The sequence below is a fragment of the Macaca mulatta genome, chromosome 7, assembly GCF_049350105.2.
Source record: "Macaca mulatta isolate MMU2019108-1 chromosome 7, T2T-MMU8v2.0, whole genome shotgun sequence".
Classification (NCBI taxonomy): Eukaryota; Metazoa; Chordata; class Mammalia; order Primates; family Cercopithecidae; genus Macaca; species Macaca mulatta.
The window spans coordinates 57271653-57292252 of NC_133412.1; the positions used below are offsets into that span (position 1 = coordinate 57271653).

General features: G+C 49.6%; 1 protein-coding gene across 16 annotated transcripts in view; it reads right to left on the reverse strand.

The window, feature by feature from the left end:
• The window catches only part of RASGRF1 (Ras protein specific guanine nucleotide releasing factor 1), a 306382-nt gene that overhangs the window by 98247 nt on the left and 187535 nt on the right, over positions 1 to 20600 (reverse strand). For all 16 annotated transcript variants that reach the window (XR_013395851.1, XM_077940098.1, XM_077940099.1 and 13 more), the window contains 2 exons: positions 12675 to 12781; positions 6512 to 6659 (listed from right to left, as the gene is read on the reverse strand). Coding sequence is in view for 15 of the 16 variants with exons in the window: in XM_077940098.1 (XP_077796224.1) it covers positions 6512 to 6659; positions 12675 to 12781 (255 nt within the window). In the remaining variant the exon portion in view is untranslated. The remainder of the gene's footprint in view (positions 1 to 6511; positions 6660 to 12674; positions 12782 to 20600) is intronic.

A 20600-nucleotide genomic window follows, 5' to 3' on the forward strand; every position in this document is an offset into this window, starting at 1 on the left:
TCAGGCTAAGTGGGCAAAGCTCTGGAGGGTTGCAAGCCTGGGGACCCTGCAAGAGTCTTGAACTATGTCTAGTCTTGGCCAATTGCAACTAGGAGCCAATATCGGGATGGTGGTGGGAGCCCCAGGCCTAAAGGGCTCATGGAGGGCTCATGGAGGCAGCCTTTCCCTGACACTGGCAGGTGCCTCCTGGAAGTAGATTTTGCTTTGCACCCTGCTTTGTTTGGTTACATCCTGCCCCTACTTAGTTGACCCTGGTGAATTACAGCCATGGGAAAGTGGACCTCTGAGTCACGCCCTGTCTCTGACTGGCTGACTCCACACCTGGCTCCATGCCTGGTGTCTTGGCTGGCTCCTGCCCACCCACCACCCTCAGACTGGCTTTCTTTGCCCCTAGAGGCAAACTCTTACTTGCTACACCTGCTTTGGGCATGGTGCATTGGCTCCTGCTCCACCCTACTCCCCTCTCTGGAGACACTTTCTTTAACCCGGAACGTGTTTAGTCAGTGCAGTAATGGGTGATGGAATTAATCCAGGTCTTTTGCTCTTTGTTAGCAGCCAAGGGTTTACTAAAGATTGCTGCATTGCTTGCTTTTCAAGCAGGTGCCACACAACTCAGCTGTCTCTCCTGCCTCCCTGCCTCCCTCTGCCCCCATCCAAGCCCAACAGGTGCCCTCATCTCTGTTTCCCTTTGTGCCAACCTTATCAGCATGTTCTGATGGTGTCTGTTTGGGAACTGTGCCAAGTGCCCCTTCCCTGGAGGAGCTCCCAGCCTAAGAAGGAGATCAGGCATTCATAGAGATGACTTGCAATCCAACAAGACCAGGCCAGAACAGAGCTGTGTACCCACTGCCATGGGAGGGCCTCGGCCAGGAAGTGGCAAGGCTCCCCAGGAAAGGTTTTGAAGGGCAAACAGGAGTCCAACAGTTGGTATATGTGGGGGAGAGAATTCAAATAGAGGGAATGATATGAACAAAGGCATGGGTGTGATAGAGTGTTGTGTGCCAGGGCAGCAAGTCTTAGGAATGGGGGATGGCAGGAGATGGGCAGCAGGGCCACAGCAGGGAGAGTAGCCATGGAGAGGGGGTGCTGGTGGGGAAGGACCAAGGCCACCCTCCCCTCCTTTCCCCAGAGCAGTCTTCTACCTATTTTATATATTAGGGTTCCACATCAAAGTGTGTTTGCAAAACTGATTCTAGGCCAGTTGCGATGGCTCACACCTATAATCCCAGCACTTTGGGAGGCTGAGGCAGGTGATCACCTGAGGTCAGGAGTTCGAGACCAGCCTGGCCAACATGGTGAAACCCCATCTCTACTAATAATACAAAAATTAGCTGGGTGTGGTGCCTGTAACACGAGCTACTTGGGAGGCTGAGGCAGGAGAATTGCTTGAACCTGGGAGGTGGAGTTTGCAGTGAGCCAAGATCGTGCCACTGCATTTCAACCTGGGCGACAAGATTGAAACTCCATCTCCAAAAATAAAAATATAAAAAAACCTAAAACTGATTCCAAGGCTAAGTCTTCATTGTGAACCTTAGGGTAAAGATCTCTGCAGTTCCCTCCACTGTCAGCCTTCTGGGATATGTGTGTTCCCATGCCAATCAAATATTACAGCCATCTGCAAACTCCTATGCTGCCCCTTAGGGCCTGTCTTAGCTCTCCAAATTTACTTCCAATTGCAAATGGGAGAGAAATAGCTATTAAGAAAATGAAATCATGCCAAACTGAGCATTCTAGAGGAGGGGAGGAGTCTTCTCAGAGGCAGATGTTCCCTTATTTAGATGGTTCCTTGATGGGGTTTTCTGGTAATGAAAGAGAAGGCCTGATAGGATTGTTTAGAAGGGAGAGAAGAGACTAAGTCAGCAGGGGATTGATTGTTGAACTTAGTAACGTTACAGGTGTGTCAGCATGATCTCCTGTTACAGAGATGGCTGGGGTGGGTGCCGCAGGATGGAGGGTACAAAGGGAGAAGATACAGGCTGGCTTCATAGATGTGTGGCCTGTGCATTTGCACAGAGCCCCAGGCTTACAAGGGCCCAATGGTTGGTTTAAGCTTCTGCAGTTGCTGTCTTGAAGTTTTTAAGGGCCCCACATTTTCTTTCGTGCTGAGCCCTGCCAATTACAGAGCTGGTCATGAGAAAAGTTACAGACAATAATATAATGGTAAATTATAAATGGTAAAGCTCTCTGAAAGGAAAACTGACTTGTAGCATTTGCCAGTTCCCATGATGTCAGCCCATTTCTAGCTCAGCCCATTTCAAGCTACCAAAGGTCAAATACGCAGCTAGCGAAATTCTTGAAAATCTAACAGTTGGCTCTTGCAAGCTGGTGTTCTAGAGTGTTGTGTGGATGGCCAATGGCCAATGGTAGAAGCAGGCTCTGGCACATCACTGGATGCAGGGGGAAGATCTTGTTAGGGAAAGAGGTTATGGACAACAACAAAAGTGGCACGTGGGAGTGTGAGGAGAGAAGTCAGTGTGTAAAGGGGAGGTTGGTGAAGGATGGTTGTGGCAGGAAAGGCTGGGTGACATGAGGGCAGAGGTGTTTTTTATTCATTTTTGAGCTGTTTTCTGTTTCAATAGTGGAGTGCCCCTCCATTCTGTTACATACAACAGCCTGTGTTACGGGTTTAGGGACTGAAGGAGGAGCCTCCTCTGAGTCGTTGTTGGGACTTTTGCAGATACTCTGGTTCTCTCTCTTCTTGGAAATGGTGCGTTGTATTTCCCAGATCCTCTGAAGCTGGGTACAGTCACGTGACTTGCTCTGTCCAATGTGACGTGAGCACTGTGCCATGTGCCTTTCCCCAGCCCAGCCACATGACTGGTGAATTTCTTGATGGCAGAAGCCTCCTTGGCTTGTCTCTCGATCACTGGAGGATTTTGGGGAGCAGAGTCTTCAGCAGAACTCTCAATGGACACACAAGAGTCAGTAATCAACCTCTGTTGTTTTAAGACATTCGGATTCGGAGGTTGTTACTGCAGCATAATCTAGCCCATTCTGACAGATACAGGTAGTGACTACTCAAGGGGAAAGAAGCAGTGAAGACTGAGTGGAGGCAGCTGCCGTGAGAAGTGCAGTGACAGGTCAGGAGAGTGGAGTTTGAAAGCAAGAGGTGGCCAGGGGAATGTAAACCCCTGGGAATCCTCAGGAATATGTGGGATGGGGCCTGAGGAAGCTTATTTGGCCATCAGAAGAGAGGTGGACCATGAGAGTGTGGGACCATCCAGGCAACACTGTCATTCCTGAATACGTACTTTGTTATCAAGGTCTTCTCCTCAGCAGGGAGGGAAGGCTGTGGTGGGGCAGGCTCAGGCCAAGGATTTCAGCCAGGAGATCCAGTGGTGGAGGCGAGAGACTTTGGGTAAGTTGCTTCCTCCCCATGGACTTGGTGTCTTCAGAGTCCTCCTGGCTCCGACAGTCTAAGACCCCGGGCCTTCCTCACTGGTGTCACTCTGTCCTGCCCACCTGATGGCCACTCCTCAGGAATGAGCTCTGTTTCCACTCTCCTAGAGCCCACTCAGAGCCAGCAGGTACCCTCTGACCTGCAGGACATATTTTTGCATATGTGTATGTGTGTGTGTATATATCAGGGGGACAGAGAGAGAGAGAGAGAGACCAAGAGAGATACTATGGCCAGAAAGCTTTCCTAAGATGGTCCTTCTTTCAAAGTCTTCTTTAAAAAATCTTTTGCCCTGAAGGGTAATACACTCAGTTGGAAGCATCGCTCCGAAAATTCCCATCAAGTGGGTCTCTACTGCCACTTTGAGACACACACACACACACACACACACACACACACACTCTCACTCAGTCATGACTGACCTGCTTTCTGCTCCCCAACACCACAGGGGGCTCTGCCCTTTGCACCTACACCCCTTCTCTGACCTAAAGTGCCCTGACACCTTTTAAGGCCATGTGCAACATGAACCCACACCTCCCGGGCTGTAAAACAACTGACTTCCTGACTTGGGTTCACACCGCAAACCCTGCTACGGCACTGATGACACTCTACCAAAATCAGATCCAAAGGCAGAAACTTTCATATCTCTAATGCTTCCCACAAAGTCTGACAACCATTCATTCATCAAGCCCTTATTGAGTACCTACTATGTGCCAGGCCAAAAGAAGGAGTGATAAGCGACACAGCCCTGTCCTTATGGAGTTCCTGCCGGGCCTGTTGGGGCGACAGGCACGCATGGAGCCTGCTCTCACATGGTGAGCTGAGTGTGGGAAAGCCATGGGAGCAGACAGCAGGGAGCACCCTCCGGTCCAGGGGTCCCCCAGGGTGAGGCATTTGAGTTTGGTAGGATGTCACCAGATAGGACGCTTGGGGATGAAAGGGCATTCCAAACAGAAGCACCAGCATGTGCAAAGGCCAGGAGACGGGTAGTGCACTGGTGCCCACAGTGAAGAGGTGAGTGCTTGAGGACAAGGATGAGGTCAGTGGTAGGTGATCTTCAGTGAGTAAGTGAATGAATGAATGACACCTGGACACCCTTGATCATGAAGCTAATAATTTGGTACTGGGGCTGGGCTCCTTCCCTGATCCCGTATAGGAGTTCAGTTTGGATTTAGGAATCTGTGTTGGGCAAGGATTGATCCCACAATGAACTGGGTGGGCTGGAGAGGGGACATCCCTGAATTGAGCTCTGGTAGCCCTGTGGGAAGAGGCTACCAGAGTAGAGTGGAAAGACTGGCAAGCAGACAGGAGACCTGGGTTCCAGCCCTCTGCCACTTCCCAGCTGTGTGAGCTTGGGCAAGTGACTTGGGCTTTTTGAGTCTGGTTCCTCCTGTGAAATGTAAGTGACTGATCCCGTCAGGATGGTTGTGGGGAATGAAAGAAAGTATGTCTTGAAGGTGCCTGTTATCAGGCTAGCAGAGGTGTGTAGAATCTGGAATTTTTGTTGACCTTGAGGTTGCAAGTTGATGTTACTTTGGGCTTGGCTGCTGCGGAACAAGGTGGAATTGTTGGCTTTAGATCTTTGAACATTCCAGGCAGAGCTGGATTAGCAGGTGTGATGGGCTCCTATGTTCAGAAGGCCCTGCACTTGGGACTTCAAGCTCTTTTGTTGAAATTCTTAAAATAGTTTTCTCTTTGAATTGTGTTTAGTGAGTGAACTCTGATGGGACCACGAGCACACCACAGGGTCTTGGAGCCTTGGCTCATGCATGTTCCTACCTCTCACTGCTTTCTCAGCAACTTGGATGGGTTATTGACTGCTTATTCCTCACACTCTGGCATCGCAGGCCCCAAGACCTCTGCTACCATCTGCTCAGGGAGCAACTGGTTGAGTCAGCTGAGGAGACTCACAGTCTACCATCACCCCTGGCCCTCAGCAGGTGCCTGGGCATAGGTGCAGGCTGGGGGCCAGTGTGCGCCCCACGGTGCTACAGGCTGGCAGTGCCAGGGTGCATTAGATGGGTGACTCAGAGGGAGCTCCTTGCCCACCCAAGTCCAGCTACTGAGCACATCCTGGCAGTCGGGGCAGGGCAGGCTGGAGGTTGAGGTTGGGTGCTGCCTGTCTGCCATGAGTTAGTCAGGAGGCTGTGGGACAGGAGAATGACTTCCCTGGCCTGGGCCTTGCATTTTCACCTCGCATCAGACCCTGCAAATTGGATACCCAGCTGACTTCAGGGGTCTGTGTTTTCATTTTCCCCTCCTCAGTGCAGAGTCCATGGTCCTTGCGTGATATGGCCAGATGGTTCTGAGCATGCTGGTGAGGTGACGGGGGAAGAGATGATCAGATCATTCTGTGTCGGGGTTGATAGCTAGTGAGGGGCATCTAAGGGACTAAGAGCTGGTGCTTCCCAAGGTTTAATGTAAATGGAATCACCTGGGCTGTTGTGAAAATGTAGATTCTAATTTAGAAGATCTGGGGCCTGGCCTGAGATTCTGTTCCAGGTGAAACCAATGCTGCTGCTTCACGGCCCACACTTGGGGAAGCCAGGTGCCAAGAAGCTTAGTCTGACAACAATGCCGCCTCCAGAATGCTGGCTGGTGGGCCCCTGCAGGAGCTTTCATCAAGATGGGTGGAGGGAAGGGGCTGCCTTGGAGTTGAGCAGAAGCCCACACTCTAGTGACCTACCAGTGACCCTGCGCCCTCCAGAGTCTTGGGCTATTAACGCAGAATGCTCAGTCAATACAGTTGCTGACACAGTAACTAGGAGCTTACCCATAGGTAATCTCACTCAATCCTCACAACCTTGTCAGGTGTTTATAGAAAGCCCTGTTTTACAGCTGCAGAAACTGAGGCACAGGCACGTTGAGGGACTTGTTCCAGGTTGCAGTCAGTAAGTGGCAGAGGTGAGAGTTAAACCCAGTCTGACCACAGGACCTTCTCATTCTGCCAGTACTACCACATCTTAAGTTTGGAGCCTGGAAGAACTGCATCTGGGAGCTGGTTCCCCTGCCTGTCATGTGGCTCCCCGATCCTGCAGGAGCCCAGGGTTTAAGATGTTGTGCCTAGGGCCTGGGCCCCTGGCCAGCCTTCTCCACCCGCCAGCCCGCAGTCACCTCTGCCTTCAGCCGCTCGATCTCGATCTCCCCATCCTCGATCTGCTGCCGAAGCTGCTTGGCTACGGTCTTTTCCGTCTCCACGATCTGCAGCAGGTGCAGGTACTTCTGCATTAATGCCTCATGCTCTGTGGCCAGGGTCCTGTAGCTGTGGACAGATGGACATGGCAGGTAAGATGCTGACTCCTTGTCCTCTGGCGAACCAAGCAGGGCACTGACCGGGAGAGGGGCTCACCCACCCACCTGCACTTAGCAGAAGGCCCTGACTCCCAGCACCCTGCAGAGTGAGAGGGCTTGGCAGGGTGGAGCTGGGGGCAGTCCAGGCAGGGAGACAGCTGGAGAAAGGTGGGGCGGTGGGCCCGAGTGCGAGTATGCTCTAGAAAGCACATCTGCGTTCTAGTTCCCACCCACTTTTAAAGATAAATAACAGGGCTAGAAGAGAGAATCCTTTAGTTTGTAATGCTGTCCTATTAAAGTGTAATAAGATTTTGTGCTTCTGTTATGAAAATGAATATCAGGTTTTTAAGTTTTTCCAACTTCTCAAGAGACTTAATTGTTTTTCCTTGCAAAGGAAATTCAGCTGAGAGGCTGAAGGAGTCTGTTTTGTACCACCACACCTCCCCTCACCCCACGGGTGTGAAAATTCAGCTGCCTCATTAGTCTGTTCTTACTAATGGACCCCGTCAGAGTGCTGTAAAACAGGCGTCCACCTCATCTGCAGGCTGCTTTGCTAGCCTCCCTCCCTCCTTCTGTCCCTCGTTCCAACCCTCCCTCCATCCTTCTCTCCTTTCCTCTCCTTCCTCCCTTCCCTTTCCTTTCCTATCCTTCCCTTTCCTATCCTTCCCTCCCTTCCTTCCTTCCCTCCCTCCCTTCCTTCCTATCCTTCCTTTCCTTCCTATCTTTCCTATCCTTCCATTCCTTCCTATCCTTCTAATCCTTCTATCCTCCCTTGTGCAGGCGTGATCTTTACAGACTCAGAGACTCTCAGAGAAGGGAACTTGGGGATCACAAAAGACCAGCTGTCTCATTTCACAAATGAAGAAACTGAGGTCCAAATCACAGTCCATGAGTGTCAAAGCTGGAGCTAGAGTTGGGCTCCAGCCCCTCACAGTGCATTTGTGCCTCCTTTAGTGGTTTCATCTTCTGGTTTGGCATACAGTTCTCTCCACTGAAACATACACTGTAAAATGCACTTGATGTTGCATTTTGTACCTTGCTGTACATAAACACACACCCCCCACAGAGGCATCCCATAATACCAGAATATTGTACATACAGCGCGAGAGAACATTGTGTCTCTACATGATATTAATATACTCCAGTGCCTTTTTTCGTACATAGGAAGTATCTATTATATATATGTAAATAAAAACTAAGTTGAGAATATGTAAAAATACTTAATATGGTTGTGGAAGACAGCCAGTGTCTCCCTTGATACAAACACACACACACACACACACACACACACAGTATCTGAGGGTTCAGTGATGCTTACAGTTACAGTGTCCCCCTCTGGTCTTATGACCAACTCCATAGATAAGAGCACGATAGCTCCTATTGTCCCAGGCACTGCTCAACAAGCCTCAGCTCAGCCAGGATGGCTGATGTTGATGTTGACTATTCTAAGGAAGGTGCCTCGATTTCCCTTTCTGCGACCATCACCATGTCACTCCCCTGGCCCCCATGTTGAATGGGAGACATTCCTGGGAGGCCAGTGGGCTGGCCCCAGGGCTTGACAAAGGAAGAAGGCAATCAACCAACCTGTCCCATCATTCCATCACTGTCCCATTGACATGTGCCCCTGGCTTCCAAAAGGATGATGCATATGGAGAGGTTTTTGTTCACAGGTCTGTGGTCTCCATCACCAGCTGCTCCTTTACTGGGGAGGAAGGCTTCTAGTTTGTGTTGAATCTGCATTACCTGGCAGTTGCAGAGCTCCCAGCTTACTGGGAGCCAGGATCTGGGACTCTACAACCCTCACTTAGGCACCCATGTCCTGTGTGACATTGGGTCATACGTCTGTCAAATGGGCTGAAGGGACCCCTCCCTGGGTTATTGTAAGCACATGATGAACTGTGAGAGCTGGACAGACTGCAGAGCAGACAGACACTCTCAGATGCAGAACATTCTGTCAGGCTCTGGAGGCCGAGACAGGCTTGGCAGCATTGATGTCAATTGGATTATTATTATTTTATTGGCTTCTTAGAGCCAGTCTTTAATTTAGTGAATTGCTTGAAAAATTATCCTGTCCATGGTAGGCAGGAGAGGAGTGCCTTGCCTGCCTGGCATGCACCGTTGCATAGTTGCCCTGCAGGGCTGCTTCTCCTGTCACCAGCTTGTGTCAATGTGGCTCAGTTGACCTTAAAGCAGGGAGATTGTCTAGGTGGCTGTGATCCAATTGCATGAGCCTTTAAAAGCGGGGCGTTTTCTCTGCTGGTTGTAGAAGGGACAGTGAGAAATCTGAGGCTGGAGAGTTACTAGCTTGAGGATGGAGGAGGCCATGTGGCAAGGAGTATGCAGCCTCTAGGAAGTGCCCCCTACTCCCCTTCTCAGCTGCCAGCAAGGAAACAGGGACTTCAGTCCCATGGCTACAAGGAGCTGAATTCTGCCAACAACAAGAACGAGCCTGGAAGTGGTCATTTCTCAGAGCCTTCAGAGAGGAGCCCAGCCCACTGACTCTTTTTTTGTTGTTGTTGTGTTTGAGACAGTGTCTTGTTCTGTCTCCCAGGCTGAGTGCAGTGGTGCAATCTCTGCTCACTGCAAGCTCTGCCTCCCGGGTTCAAGCCATTCTCCTGCTGCAGCCTCTCGAGTAGCTGGGACTACAGGCACCCGCCACCACGCCTGGCTAATTTTTTGTATTTTTAGTAGAGATGTGGTTTAACCGTGTTAGCCAGGATGGTCTCAATCTCCTGACCTCGTGATCTGCCCGCCTCGGCCTCCCAAAGTGCTGGGATTATGACTCTTCGATTTTAGCCTATGAGACCCTGGGCAGAGAGAGACCTCAGTCAAGTATGGACTTTTGACCCAAAGAACAGGGAGGTAAAATAATGGGTGTTGTTTCATGCTGCTGAGTTTCATGCAGCAATAGAAATTTTCATGCTGCTGAGTTTCATGCAGCAATAGAAAATTAAAACACTATCTTTAAAATTAAAAAATATATATATCATTCATTTTTAAAATTTGAGGTTTAACATACATATTGTAGAAAGCACAGGTCTTAAGTGCAGTTTGATCAGTTTTGATAAATGAATGCACTCAAATCCAGATGAAATTTCCATCACCCCAGGAAGTTCCCTCATGCCCTTCCCTGTCAATCCCTACACCAGAAGCAACTACTGTTCTGATTTCTATCACCACAGGCTCATTTTGCCTATTTTAGAATTTCATGTAACTGGAACCAAATATCATGTACTATTTTGTGTCTGACTCTTCACTCAGCAAATTGATTTTGAGATTCATCCACCAGGTTGCACGCATTTGTAACTGGTTCCTTTTACTGCTGAGCAGCATCCTATTGCATGCATGTACCAAGGTGACTTTAGACATTTGCCTGTTGATGGACACATTGGCTATTCTTAGTTTTGGACTATCATGCATAAAGCTGCTAAGGGATATTTGCATACGACTTCTTATGGACATTTTTTCATTTCTCTTGGATAAGTACCAAGAAGTGGAACTGCTGGGTCACAGAGCAGATGTATGTTTAACTTTTTAAGCAACAGCCTTGCAATTTTCCAAAGTGGTTGTGCCATTTTATCCTCCTGCCAGCACTAGATGAGAGTCATGTTTGTTCCACTCATCTTCAACATTCAGTATTTTCTGTCTTAACCATTTTAGCCACTCTACTATATAAGTATTGGTATTTCATTGCCTTTAGAAATTTTTCTTATTGATTGAGATTCTAAATCAATGTAGTCCTGGTTATTAGCATGTAAAAGTTAGAATTCTATAATACTTCTACATTTACAAAGCCCCTTCACATAAATAATTTCATTTGCTCCTTAAAATAACTGTGCTCTTGGTTCTACTTTAGTGCTTAGGAGACTGAGGTCCAATTGCTCTCCCTGCATCTGGGTTCTTCCTCACTCAGTTTTATCCTCCATATCATGAGCAATTTCCAATTCAGATCATAGTTCTGATCATGCTACTCCCCTTGTATAACACCCTCGATGGCTTCCCACTGTTCACAGGGGAAAGGTCAAACATCTCAGCAGTATTCAAGATCCAGTTATGGTCTGGTTCCAGCCCACGGTCCACGGTCCAACCTCATCTACTTTCTCTCTCTCTTTTTTTTTTTTTTTTTTTTTTTTTTTGAGACCAAGCCTTGTTCCGTTGCCCAGGCTGGAGTGCAATGGCGCGATCTCAGCTCACTGCAACTTCCGCCTCCTCGGTTCAAGCAACTTCTGCCTCCTCGGTTCAAGCAATTCTCCTGTCTCAGCCTCCTGAGTAGTTGGGACTATAGGCTCCCCTACCATCCCCCGCTATGCCCAGCTAATTTTTGTATTTTTAGTAGAGATGCGGCTTCACCATGTTGGCCAGGCTGATCTCAAACTCCTGACCTCAAGTGATTTGCCCACTTTGGTCTCCCGAAGTGCTGGGATTACAGGTGTGAACCACTGCACCTGGCCAACCTCATCACTTTATGACACCCAGACTTTGCCTCTTCATTATTCTTGGAATTATCTTTCCTGTATCAGTGCCTTTATTTAAAGCTTTTTTTGTGGGGGGTGGGGAGAAATGAGCATTCAATGCTACCAATCTAACCCATTAAGTCTGACTCCCAATCCCCTTACTCAGGCCAAATCTTACCCTATTTCCAGCTTCCTCATATTCTCCCATTTCCCTGCAGATGGAAGTAATGTCTCTCTCTCATGTTGTTTTGTATTTAACCCAGCCTCATGCACCAGAGCTATCTGTGCATACATCTAATGTCTACCTGAGGGAATACTTATGTTGCATCCATCTGTCTCCCAGCACTGTGCACTGGGCCTGACTACTGGTTCATATGTGACAACCTGGTCTCTGTAGCTAGAATGGATACCCCTTGAGGAAAGAACTAGAGATGGCCTTATCTCAGGGCCAAGGTCATTGCTATAGTCATAATAAGGGCTTCTGGTTAACTAGTCTGACCCAAGGCTCAAGGAGGGGCCCTAGGATCCATCTATCCAAGCATACATCCATCATCCACACATACTTTCAACTCGTCCATGCATCATCCATGTATCCTCCATTAATTCACCATTCATCTTCCATATATAAACTCAACAACCAGTTTTGCATCTATCCTCCAACCATTCATCCATTCTTGCATTCCTCTAACCCATATTTACTGGGCACTCTGTCTACGCATTTATCAGGCCTCGGTAATGCAAAGAATCACATCTGATCCCTGCCCTCAGGAGCTTCCATTTTTTTAGGCAGCAGATACAGAAACACCATTACTCACTAAGGTAGAAAGATCCACTGCCCAGAAGGGAAAGTCTGGGTGCTGCTGCCCCTAACCATGCTCAGCTCTGCCAGGCGATTGTCAGCTCTGGAATCACATCCTGACTCACAAACCCATCATTTCCCTAGGACCCAAAAGGGACTCCGTTCAGCTTGGAGCCCCTGTTGTCTCTGTGGTACCTATTGTCCTTTGTCTTTCCCCTCTCCTGGCCCAGGGAGTCTCCCTCCAGGGGGCACTTACTGCTGGAGCAGAGGCAAGGAGCAGGCCTAGAATCCCTGAGTGTCAAAGTTCAGAGAGGTTTAGAATGTCAGTCTCTGGATGAGAAAAGCAAGGTCCAGAGAGCAGAGAGGACTGGTTCATGGTCATGCAGCGAATGAATGGCTGCATTTGGGTCAGAATGTTGGAGGACTTAGGCTTCAGGAACCAAAAAATCCTTTAACCAAACCAAATACTTGGTTCCACTAATATAAAAGAGGTAACTAGTGTGGGAACAGGGTAGGAGCTACAATACTCACGGCCTCTCATTCCCTGTGGCACTGAGAGGCTCATCTCAGAGGTGTAGGCTGTAAGGGTGGACCCTGCCAAGAGATGCTTCTTCTCCTCCTTTCCCCTGCCCTCCTCTTCATGGGGCTTGGCTTTGTTCAAGGGCCCTTGGGTCTGGTCTCTTCTGCCTGGACTATGGGGTGGGGGCTTCCTGCCCTGGGCAAGGAGACATACCTGGCATGTGCAATGGCTGCCACCCATTCATCACAATCTTTTGCGTCCTCTGTCCTCAGCTCCAAGGCTTTCTGGTTCTCATGGCTGAAGTTCACCGTGAAGTAATGCTGTACCAAGAAGAAGACATCTCCAATTACCAGAGTGTCCATGGGACCAACAGAGACTCCTGCAATCAATCTAGCTGTTTTGCAAAGTGCCTGCTGCCACATCAGCTAGGCACAGATTCCTTGTTTGTGATAATCAGAATGCCATTCTATTTAGCAGTTTCCAATTCTCGATTAAAAGGGCTTTTGTACCATGTAACAGAACCTATGCTTAGGATATTGTAAGAAGGAAACGAAACACACAAAGCCCTGTTCGACAACAAATTGCAAAAAAGCCAGTTTGAAACCATCAGGCACGCCGATGGGAAGGCAGGGAAAGCACATCATTAGAACATCCTTTTGGGAATTGGGTACTAATTCAATGCAGCATGTATTTAACTCACAGCACAAAAATGGACTAAGTGCCCTTCTAGGTCCTGGGGTTAGAGCGATGAGTAAACAGACACGGTCCCTATTAGAGCCCACTGGAAGCCACCTCTGTGTTGGGTGTAGGTGACTAACTTAGAACCATGTCAACCATGGGCCCTGCCCCTTAAGGACTCAGGGAAGCAGAAGAGTCAGACAATAGACACCCATCTGCAATACTGTTATATGAGTTAAATACATGTAAAGCTCCTAGAAGAATGCTTGGCACCTAGTAAGCACTGTAATTGCTATAATTAATGTGGTGCAATCACTACTGTCATGGAGGTAAGAACAAAGGGCTGTGGGGGCACAGAGCAAATCACCCACTGACTTATCCCAGGGAGATCAGGAGGGCTTCCCAGAGGATGGGACATTGGTTCTGGTTTTATTTCAGCTGAATGGAAGAGCATGGGGACAGCTTGGTGTCCAGAGCTCACAGCATATTTGGGAGGGGGAGGGGGCTGTACAGGGATGCCAGTGGGCAGGTGGGCAGGGGCTGGGGTGCAGCTGAGAGGAGGAGCCTTGGGAGGAGAGGGCAGCAGGAACAAAGCCCAGGTTTCTGGTTTGAGCAACTGGGCATGTTGGGAGAGTCAGACTGGGCTGGGACATTGGCAGGAGGAAGGGGCAGGGGCTCTGAGGGGCCAGTTCCGCACGCAGAGGGATTCGTTGAAGAGAGCAGACAGACAAACGAAGTGCTGGGGGACCAGCCTGGGCCTAGTCCTGGTGAAACGGGGAGGAGAGAGGCAGGGGGTGAGGTACAGAGAGGGGTCCTTAGGTCTGCCATTCAGAGGATGCACCACGGGCCAGCCATGGTGTGGTACTGAGCCAGAGAGGGTGCCCGTCCCTCCATCCCTCAGTGTCCAGGTGGCAGGGAGCAGCAGCACAAGGTGCAGTGTGTAAACTAATTTTAGCTTCTGCTGACATTTATGTATTTTTGTTAATTGTCAGTCTAGGTGGCAGCCGGGTGTATGTGAAGCAGGGGGCGGGGGAAATGAGTGTGGTGGGGGGGAGAGAGAGGGACAGGGAGGGAGGGGGGAGAGAGAGAGAGAGAGAGAGAGTTGTTACAGAGTCAATGTCTGTCTCTTGTTTCCTAGGAAACAGATAACTGGGGCTATAGAATGAAATGTCAGCTATAGCCTCAAATAACTGAATCTGAAAGGCTCCAGTGGGCAACCCGCCCCCCTCGAGGAGGAAGCAGGTGACACATAGTGGCAGGCGGCTACCTAGCACTTTCGCCATCTCTCGAGAGATGATGAACACACAAATGCTTGTCTCCCATGATCTCATTATTTCCACAATCACCAAGCGGAACAGGTATTCTCTGTGTTACAGCTGATGAACCTGAAGCTCAGAGAAGTTGAGCTGCTTGCCTAAGGTCAAACAGCGGGAAAGCAGAGGAGCCAGGATGACACACCTGCACTGGGCAACTGCCGCCTGCTTAGGCCCTGGGCTTGGCCCTGGGATGTAAAGACAAAAAGGCAAAGTCCCCACCTCAAGGAGCCTGTAGGCAGGTGAGACTCAGAGTCCCAAATCAGAAACAAGGCACTCAGCTACATATAGGCACGGTGGGGTTGCTGGGTCTCCTTAGAGCCCCAAGGGGAATGTCCCAGAGCTATAGGGGCCCATTGCTGGGAGCAAAGCAGGAGTGTTCTCCTTCCCCACTGGGTCACCAGGGGACTCAGAGCTGTATGGCGTGATGGGCTTGGCTGAGGGCTTTCACTCCTCGCAGAGTCTTCCCAATTGGCCCTCCTGAGTGGGGAAGCAGATGGCTCCCTGCTACCCGTGTGTACTGGAATCCCCTGCAGCCTCACCCCTGCTGGAAACCTAACTGTGAGGAAGGATGCCAGGAAGACCCTCCAGGCCTGAACCCAGTCATCAGAGACCTTGAACTTCTGACAGGTGATGATGCCCAACTCTGTCCTGCAGACCAGGCACGGGGCTCCTGGAGGCTTCAGAAAGCTGGCCGCAGGCTACCCAGAGGCTTTCCCCACTCCCTTCCTGTCACTCCAATAGTTGCTAGTTCATCTGCCTGTCTACTCCATCTGTGTGACCTCGCTCTGACCCCGTCACTGCTGCCCTAGCTTAGGCCCCACCACCTTTCTCCAGGGCTACTGCCACAGTCTCCTAACAAGCATCCTGCATCTGCTGTCCTCCTGGGATGGGGGACACTGCCTAGACCCTGAGTGACTGACGAGCCTGGAGTTCAAGTGTAGTGGCCAGTTTATGGAGGGATGGCTTTCAGGACAGGTGTGACCCAGAAGCTTCCCTGTGAGGCATAACAGACAGGCTCCAGGGTCCAGGGTGAGCTCTGGGAGAGTCCAGAGCCACTTCAGGCTCCTGGCCAGAGGAACTGCAGTTCAGGCAGCTGTGAGGGCCTCCACCTTAAAGAGAAGGGAAACTGGAGGCCCTACCACACCTCAGGCATAGTATTAGGTTCTTTGTACACATCAGCTGACTAGAGATACAACTGCCCTAGAAATTAAGTCTGTTATTCCCATTTAATTGGGGATGTTTTGAGGCAAGACACAGTCATTTGTCCAAGGTCACCAGGCTAGAAACAGCATCACTGAAGCCAGAACCCTGGGCTGCCTTTGCCCAATGGTGCTTTTGCTGCTGCAGGAGGCCTGAGCTGGAATATAAGTGCCTCGAATGAATTGAGAGCAGTTTGTTCCCTTTGTGCTTGTAAACCTGCCCCCTGACACCTGTTTTATGCAACCACATTGCCCGACTGACTTGTAGAAATTGTTTGCTAAGGGAAAGTCAGCTTCCACCCAGAGTTTCTGAATCAGCACAAATCCGGACTTTGCGTAGCAAGTAAATGAGACTTTGCTCTACGTGGGAACTGGTAGGGACAGAGATAGAGACAGAGACAGATATGATAGAGATAGATGGGTGGGGGCGGGGTGGGAGAGGGAGAAGCCTACAGAGATACAGACAGAGTATAATCCACTGGGAAAGACCAAAGACTACGTCTAGAGAAAGAGGATGAGCTCTAGGCTCCTGGAAGATGCTATGAAAATGGGAGCTTAGAGAGTTGAAAGGGACTCACTGAGAATGCAGATCTCCAAACCTATGTGCAGGAAAACCTAAAACACAACCAGTGGTGTGGGGAAAAAAAGGGAAGGTGACTGTTTTTGTGAGGCTCTGCTGTGTGCCTGTCACCCTGCAGGCACTGTCACTGTGTTCCTGAGGGAGCCCAGCCACGGTGGAGGTAGGTGGCATGACCCCACTTCACAGAGGGGGCTGAGGCTTGGAGGTGGGTGTGAGGTGTCTCTGGGATTGCTGTCTAGGGCGACAATGGCTTGACTCTTAGCCCAGGGCCCTTCTGTTCACCCTGTTTGTTCTCTTCACTGTAATGGACAAAACTTAATAGGGGGCAAGTGGCTTTCTGGGTGCAGAAAGAGCACTGGAAAGGGGGTCTTATCTGGTGTCAGTTCTACAGTTGAGACAGTGTGGCTCGGGGGCAACTAAGTCTCTTCCTCCTTGTCATTCTTAGCTTCCTCATCTATGAAATGGGGACTTAGATGAGCTGGGCTCAAGGTCTTTTTGAGCTCATATATATAAATATATGTATACACACACACACACACACAGAGACACACATATAAATATAAAAATATATATTAATATATAGATCTGTGTGTATATATATCTACACACACATACATACATACACATGCTTTTACATCTATCCATCTATGAATATATCTGTCTGGAGAATATGAATGAGAGTGTGCATGCGTGGATGTGTGTGGATGTGTTTTGGGTCTTTCCCTGCACTTCTGAATAGGCCCTGGGTTGTTCCCAATCTCTCCTGTAGCTCTCAGAGGCTGTGTATGTTTCTGGCCCATCCCTCTTCTCTGTCAGGTCAGGTGTGTGGCCTAAGTGTGGTCTAAGTGTGAGCCTGGCAGGCTGAACCCCAGCAGAGGCCAGGCAAGGACCCCTCCCTGGGCCCCAGGGAACACACAGGCCAGAGATTCAGGTCTCAGAAAAGAGTTTTCCTGGACTTCAGGCCTGGCCAGGCTTAGGCTGGGGATGGGGGGGTGTCTGCACTCCATCCTTCCCCTCACCTACAAGACTTGTCCCTGAGGCCCCTCCTTCCTTGGAGCCTCACAGCCTGGCTGACCCTTTGGTCTTGGACTGCTCAGGGCCAGGGCTTGTACCTGCTTATTTGGAAACTCTAGAACCCTGCACAGAGCCTAGTACTGAGTGGATGCTGATGAATAGCTGAAGAATGAATGAATGAACAGACACATGAATACTTCACCTTGGGGTTCTGATGATGTCCTGATGAGGCACCCAGGACCTCATGATGGTCCTCACCCCTCTTGCACTTGTTAATGATTTTGCAAGCAACCTTTCTGGGCACTTGTGACATCCCAGCCACACTGCTGCATCTCTCAGGGACACAGGCCCCTATGGGGATGGCAAGACCCTGTTTGCTGTCTTTGGTTAGTGAGGATCTGTAACCACTGTTTTTGTCCCAATGTAGGCTCACCCCAAATAAGCGGAGCCCTGGGAGTGAGGAATATAAGTGATAGAATTTTCTCTGTGCCAACCAATTTCCCATCTTTATCTTGCTTTCCAGCCAGGATAGAGGGACTGGGCAGACTTCTCCAGGGGAAGCAGGTCTTGCTGCAGCAGTTGGACAGAAAGAGATTTTTTGGTGATGGCATCAGAAAAGTAAAGACTATCAATGCTGGTGTTTCTTAAGTAAGGGAAGGCAAAGATTTGGGGGAAATGGGCAGAAGAAGGGACTTCCTATTGCTTTTTATTGGGTCCTTGAGGTGCCTGGGCTAAAAAGGCCTTGATCTTTGTCTACCTTCCTCACCCACTGCCAACATTTTATTATGAAAATTTTAAACATTCCCAGACATTACAATTATTTTACAGTAAAAACTCATATCCCACCACCTAGCTTTCACCATTACACTTTACGGCACTTGCAGAAAACCTTGGCCCTTATGAGGCTCTTATGCGCCATTCACCCAAATGGAAGATTCCCTGCCATGAGCTGACACAGACACCCGAAGACGGTGGAAGCCCCCAACCCCGGATGTCCCCACGAGGTCCATGGATAGTGGCAGCAGGGGCTGGGGAGTAATGTTCGGGGTGCCTTGCTTCTGCCTGGGAAATGCTCAGGTGCTAGCATTCTGCTCAGGACGCATTTGGTTCCACAGGTGTGAGGTTGGGTCTGGGATATGCTTGTGTGTCCCACTGATCTTCTGGGACTTTGGAGATGGAGAGCACATGGGAGTCTCAGGGTTGCAATAGTCCAGCTTTGTGGTCCAGTTTGGGTCAAGGAGCCCACTCTCCACCCAGCCCCTATCTGGGCAGCTCCCCTGACTGGGACAGAGCATATAACTGGGGAAAAAGGGAGACAAATGCTTCCGTTCAGCCTTAGTTTCTGTCTGGGGTTTTTTAAAAAAGGGAGACTCTATTTGGGAAACTTGATTTCCTTTTGAGATAAAGAAGTGGCCTTAATAATTGGAGGTGGACTAAGCAGGTGGAGGTTAATATTCCTTCATGTTTCAGATGACAACAAATGACAGGTGTAGGTGGCATTGTGTTATCTGGGAAACGCTATTGTTGGTACTACTTGCTAGGTGTGTAACCTGGGGCCAGTCACTGGATGGCTCTCACCTCAGTTTCTTCATCTACAAAATGGGCATAAGAAGAGTCCCTTCCTTGCGTGGCTGTTGTGAGAGTCAAGTGAGATAATTCTGGTGCCTGCAAGCAAGCATCCAATGCATGTTCACTATGCTTCTTATTTTATTAATATTTTTATAACTTTCTCCTTGGCAAGCTTGGGTGCCACTTTAAAGCATAGGTGATTTCTTGGCTGGTATGGGCTTGGGGTAAAAATATGATGATCTTCTAGGCCCCATTCCATTTTAGAAGTTAAGGGCAACTTCAGGGAAATAGACACAAAGTTGTTGAGGATCTGAATTGCCCATCTTGTGCGTGACTGGTGGCTGTACAGGAGCATGTCAAGGCTCAGGGCAACCTTCCCCAAGGGACACTCGGACCTCTTATCCTCTGCTGGTCTCCAGCAGGCTGGGCTGCCGATGCTCTTGCTGTGTTCCCAAGGAGCAAATATGCAAGGGAGATGGATGGTGGCTTGGACATGCCTGAGCCTGAAGCCTTGTTTTCATGGTGGGTCTCAGGACCCACTGCAAGGCTATCTCCCATTATTGCACTTTTAACAAGGAGCAGGGCTGCCTCTGGCATGGATAGACCAAAGTTCTAGGAAAACCCTACCTCTTGGATCTTTGAGCCTGGAAAGGGATCATTTCCTTTCTTCTCTGTTCTTTCCATTTCTCTCTGTCTCTCTCCTTTGCATTCTCTGAAGCTTTCTTTTTTATTCTTTCTTTCTCTCTTTCTCTCTTTCTTTCTTTCTTTTTGAGTCAGAGTCTCACTCTGTTGCCCAGGCTGGAGTACAGTGGCACAATCTCTGCTTACTGCAACCTCCACCTTCTGGGTTCCAGTGATTCTCCTGCCTCAGCCTCCCGAGTTGCTGGGACTACAGGTGTGTGCCACCATGCCTGGCTAATTTTTTTTTTTTTTTTTTTTTTGTATTTTTAGTAGAGACGGGGTTTCGCCGTGTTGGCCAGGCTGGTCTTGAACACCTGCCCTCAAGTGATCCATCCGCCTTGACCTCCCAAATTGCTGGGATCATAGTTGTGAGCCACTGCGCCTGGCCCTCTGCAGCTGTCTCCTCCTTTCTTTGTGTTTCTGTTCCTGCCTTTCTTCTCTGTGTCCCCTTTCCAAGTCTTCCCTCCCCACTCTTCCCAGCTTCTTTCCACATGGCAGGTGAAGTTAACTGGTCAGGGTGGTACCAGCTGCAAAGCGGCACCCCATATTGGGGCCCCCTAGTTTCCCCTTTCTTGGCTCCTTCCTCTTCTCCAGGCTGTGACTGAGTGTACCAGGGGCAGGGGCTCCCACTCCTTCCCCCTGTCCTAGAAGTCTGAACACATATCTTCTGGCCCTAAGACTCACTCTCCTGTCCCTATGATCTTTTCTGGCTGGTTTGGGTGTATTTTGGGAGAGGCTTTCTGGATTCTGGAGCAGTACCATCTGCTATTGGGAAATGAGCTTAGGGAGGAAGGAGGAGCCACTGGCCTGCTTTGGTTCAAGGCCCAAGCTCCAAAGCCTCAGTCAGGCCAGCCCAGCTCCCTGGAGCTCTGAGATAGCTGCAGAGAACTGAGGAGCATTATATTGCCAGCAACTGCCTGAGGACCTCAAGAGGGTGGTGGTCTGGAGCAGTTAGGGGGTTTCTGGGAGTTCTTGATAAATCATCTTAATATCAATTTCTTCCATGGAAAAACAATGACCCTGCATAGCACCAGAGCTCTTGAGACAGTCTCATAACCTCAGCTGGTATTGGTTCAGAGCTCAGGCTGACCCGAGTCACCTT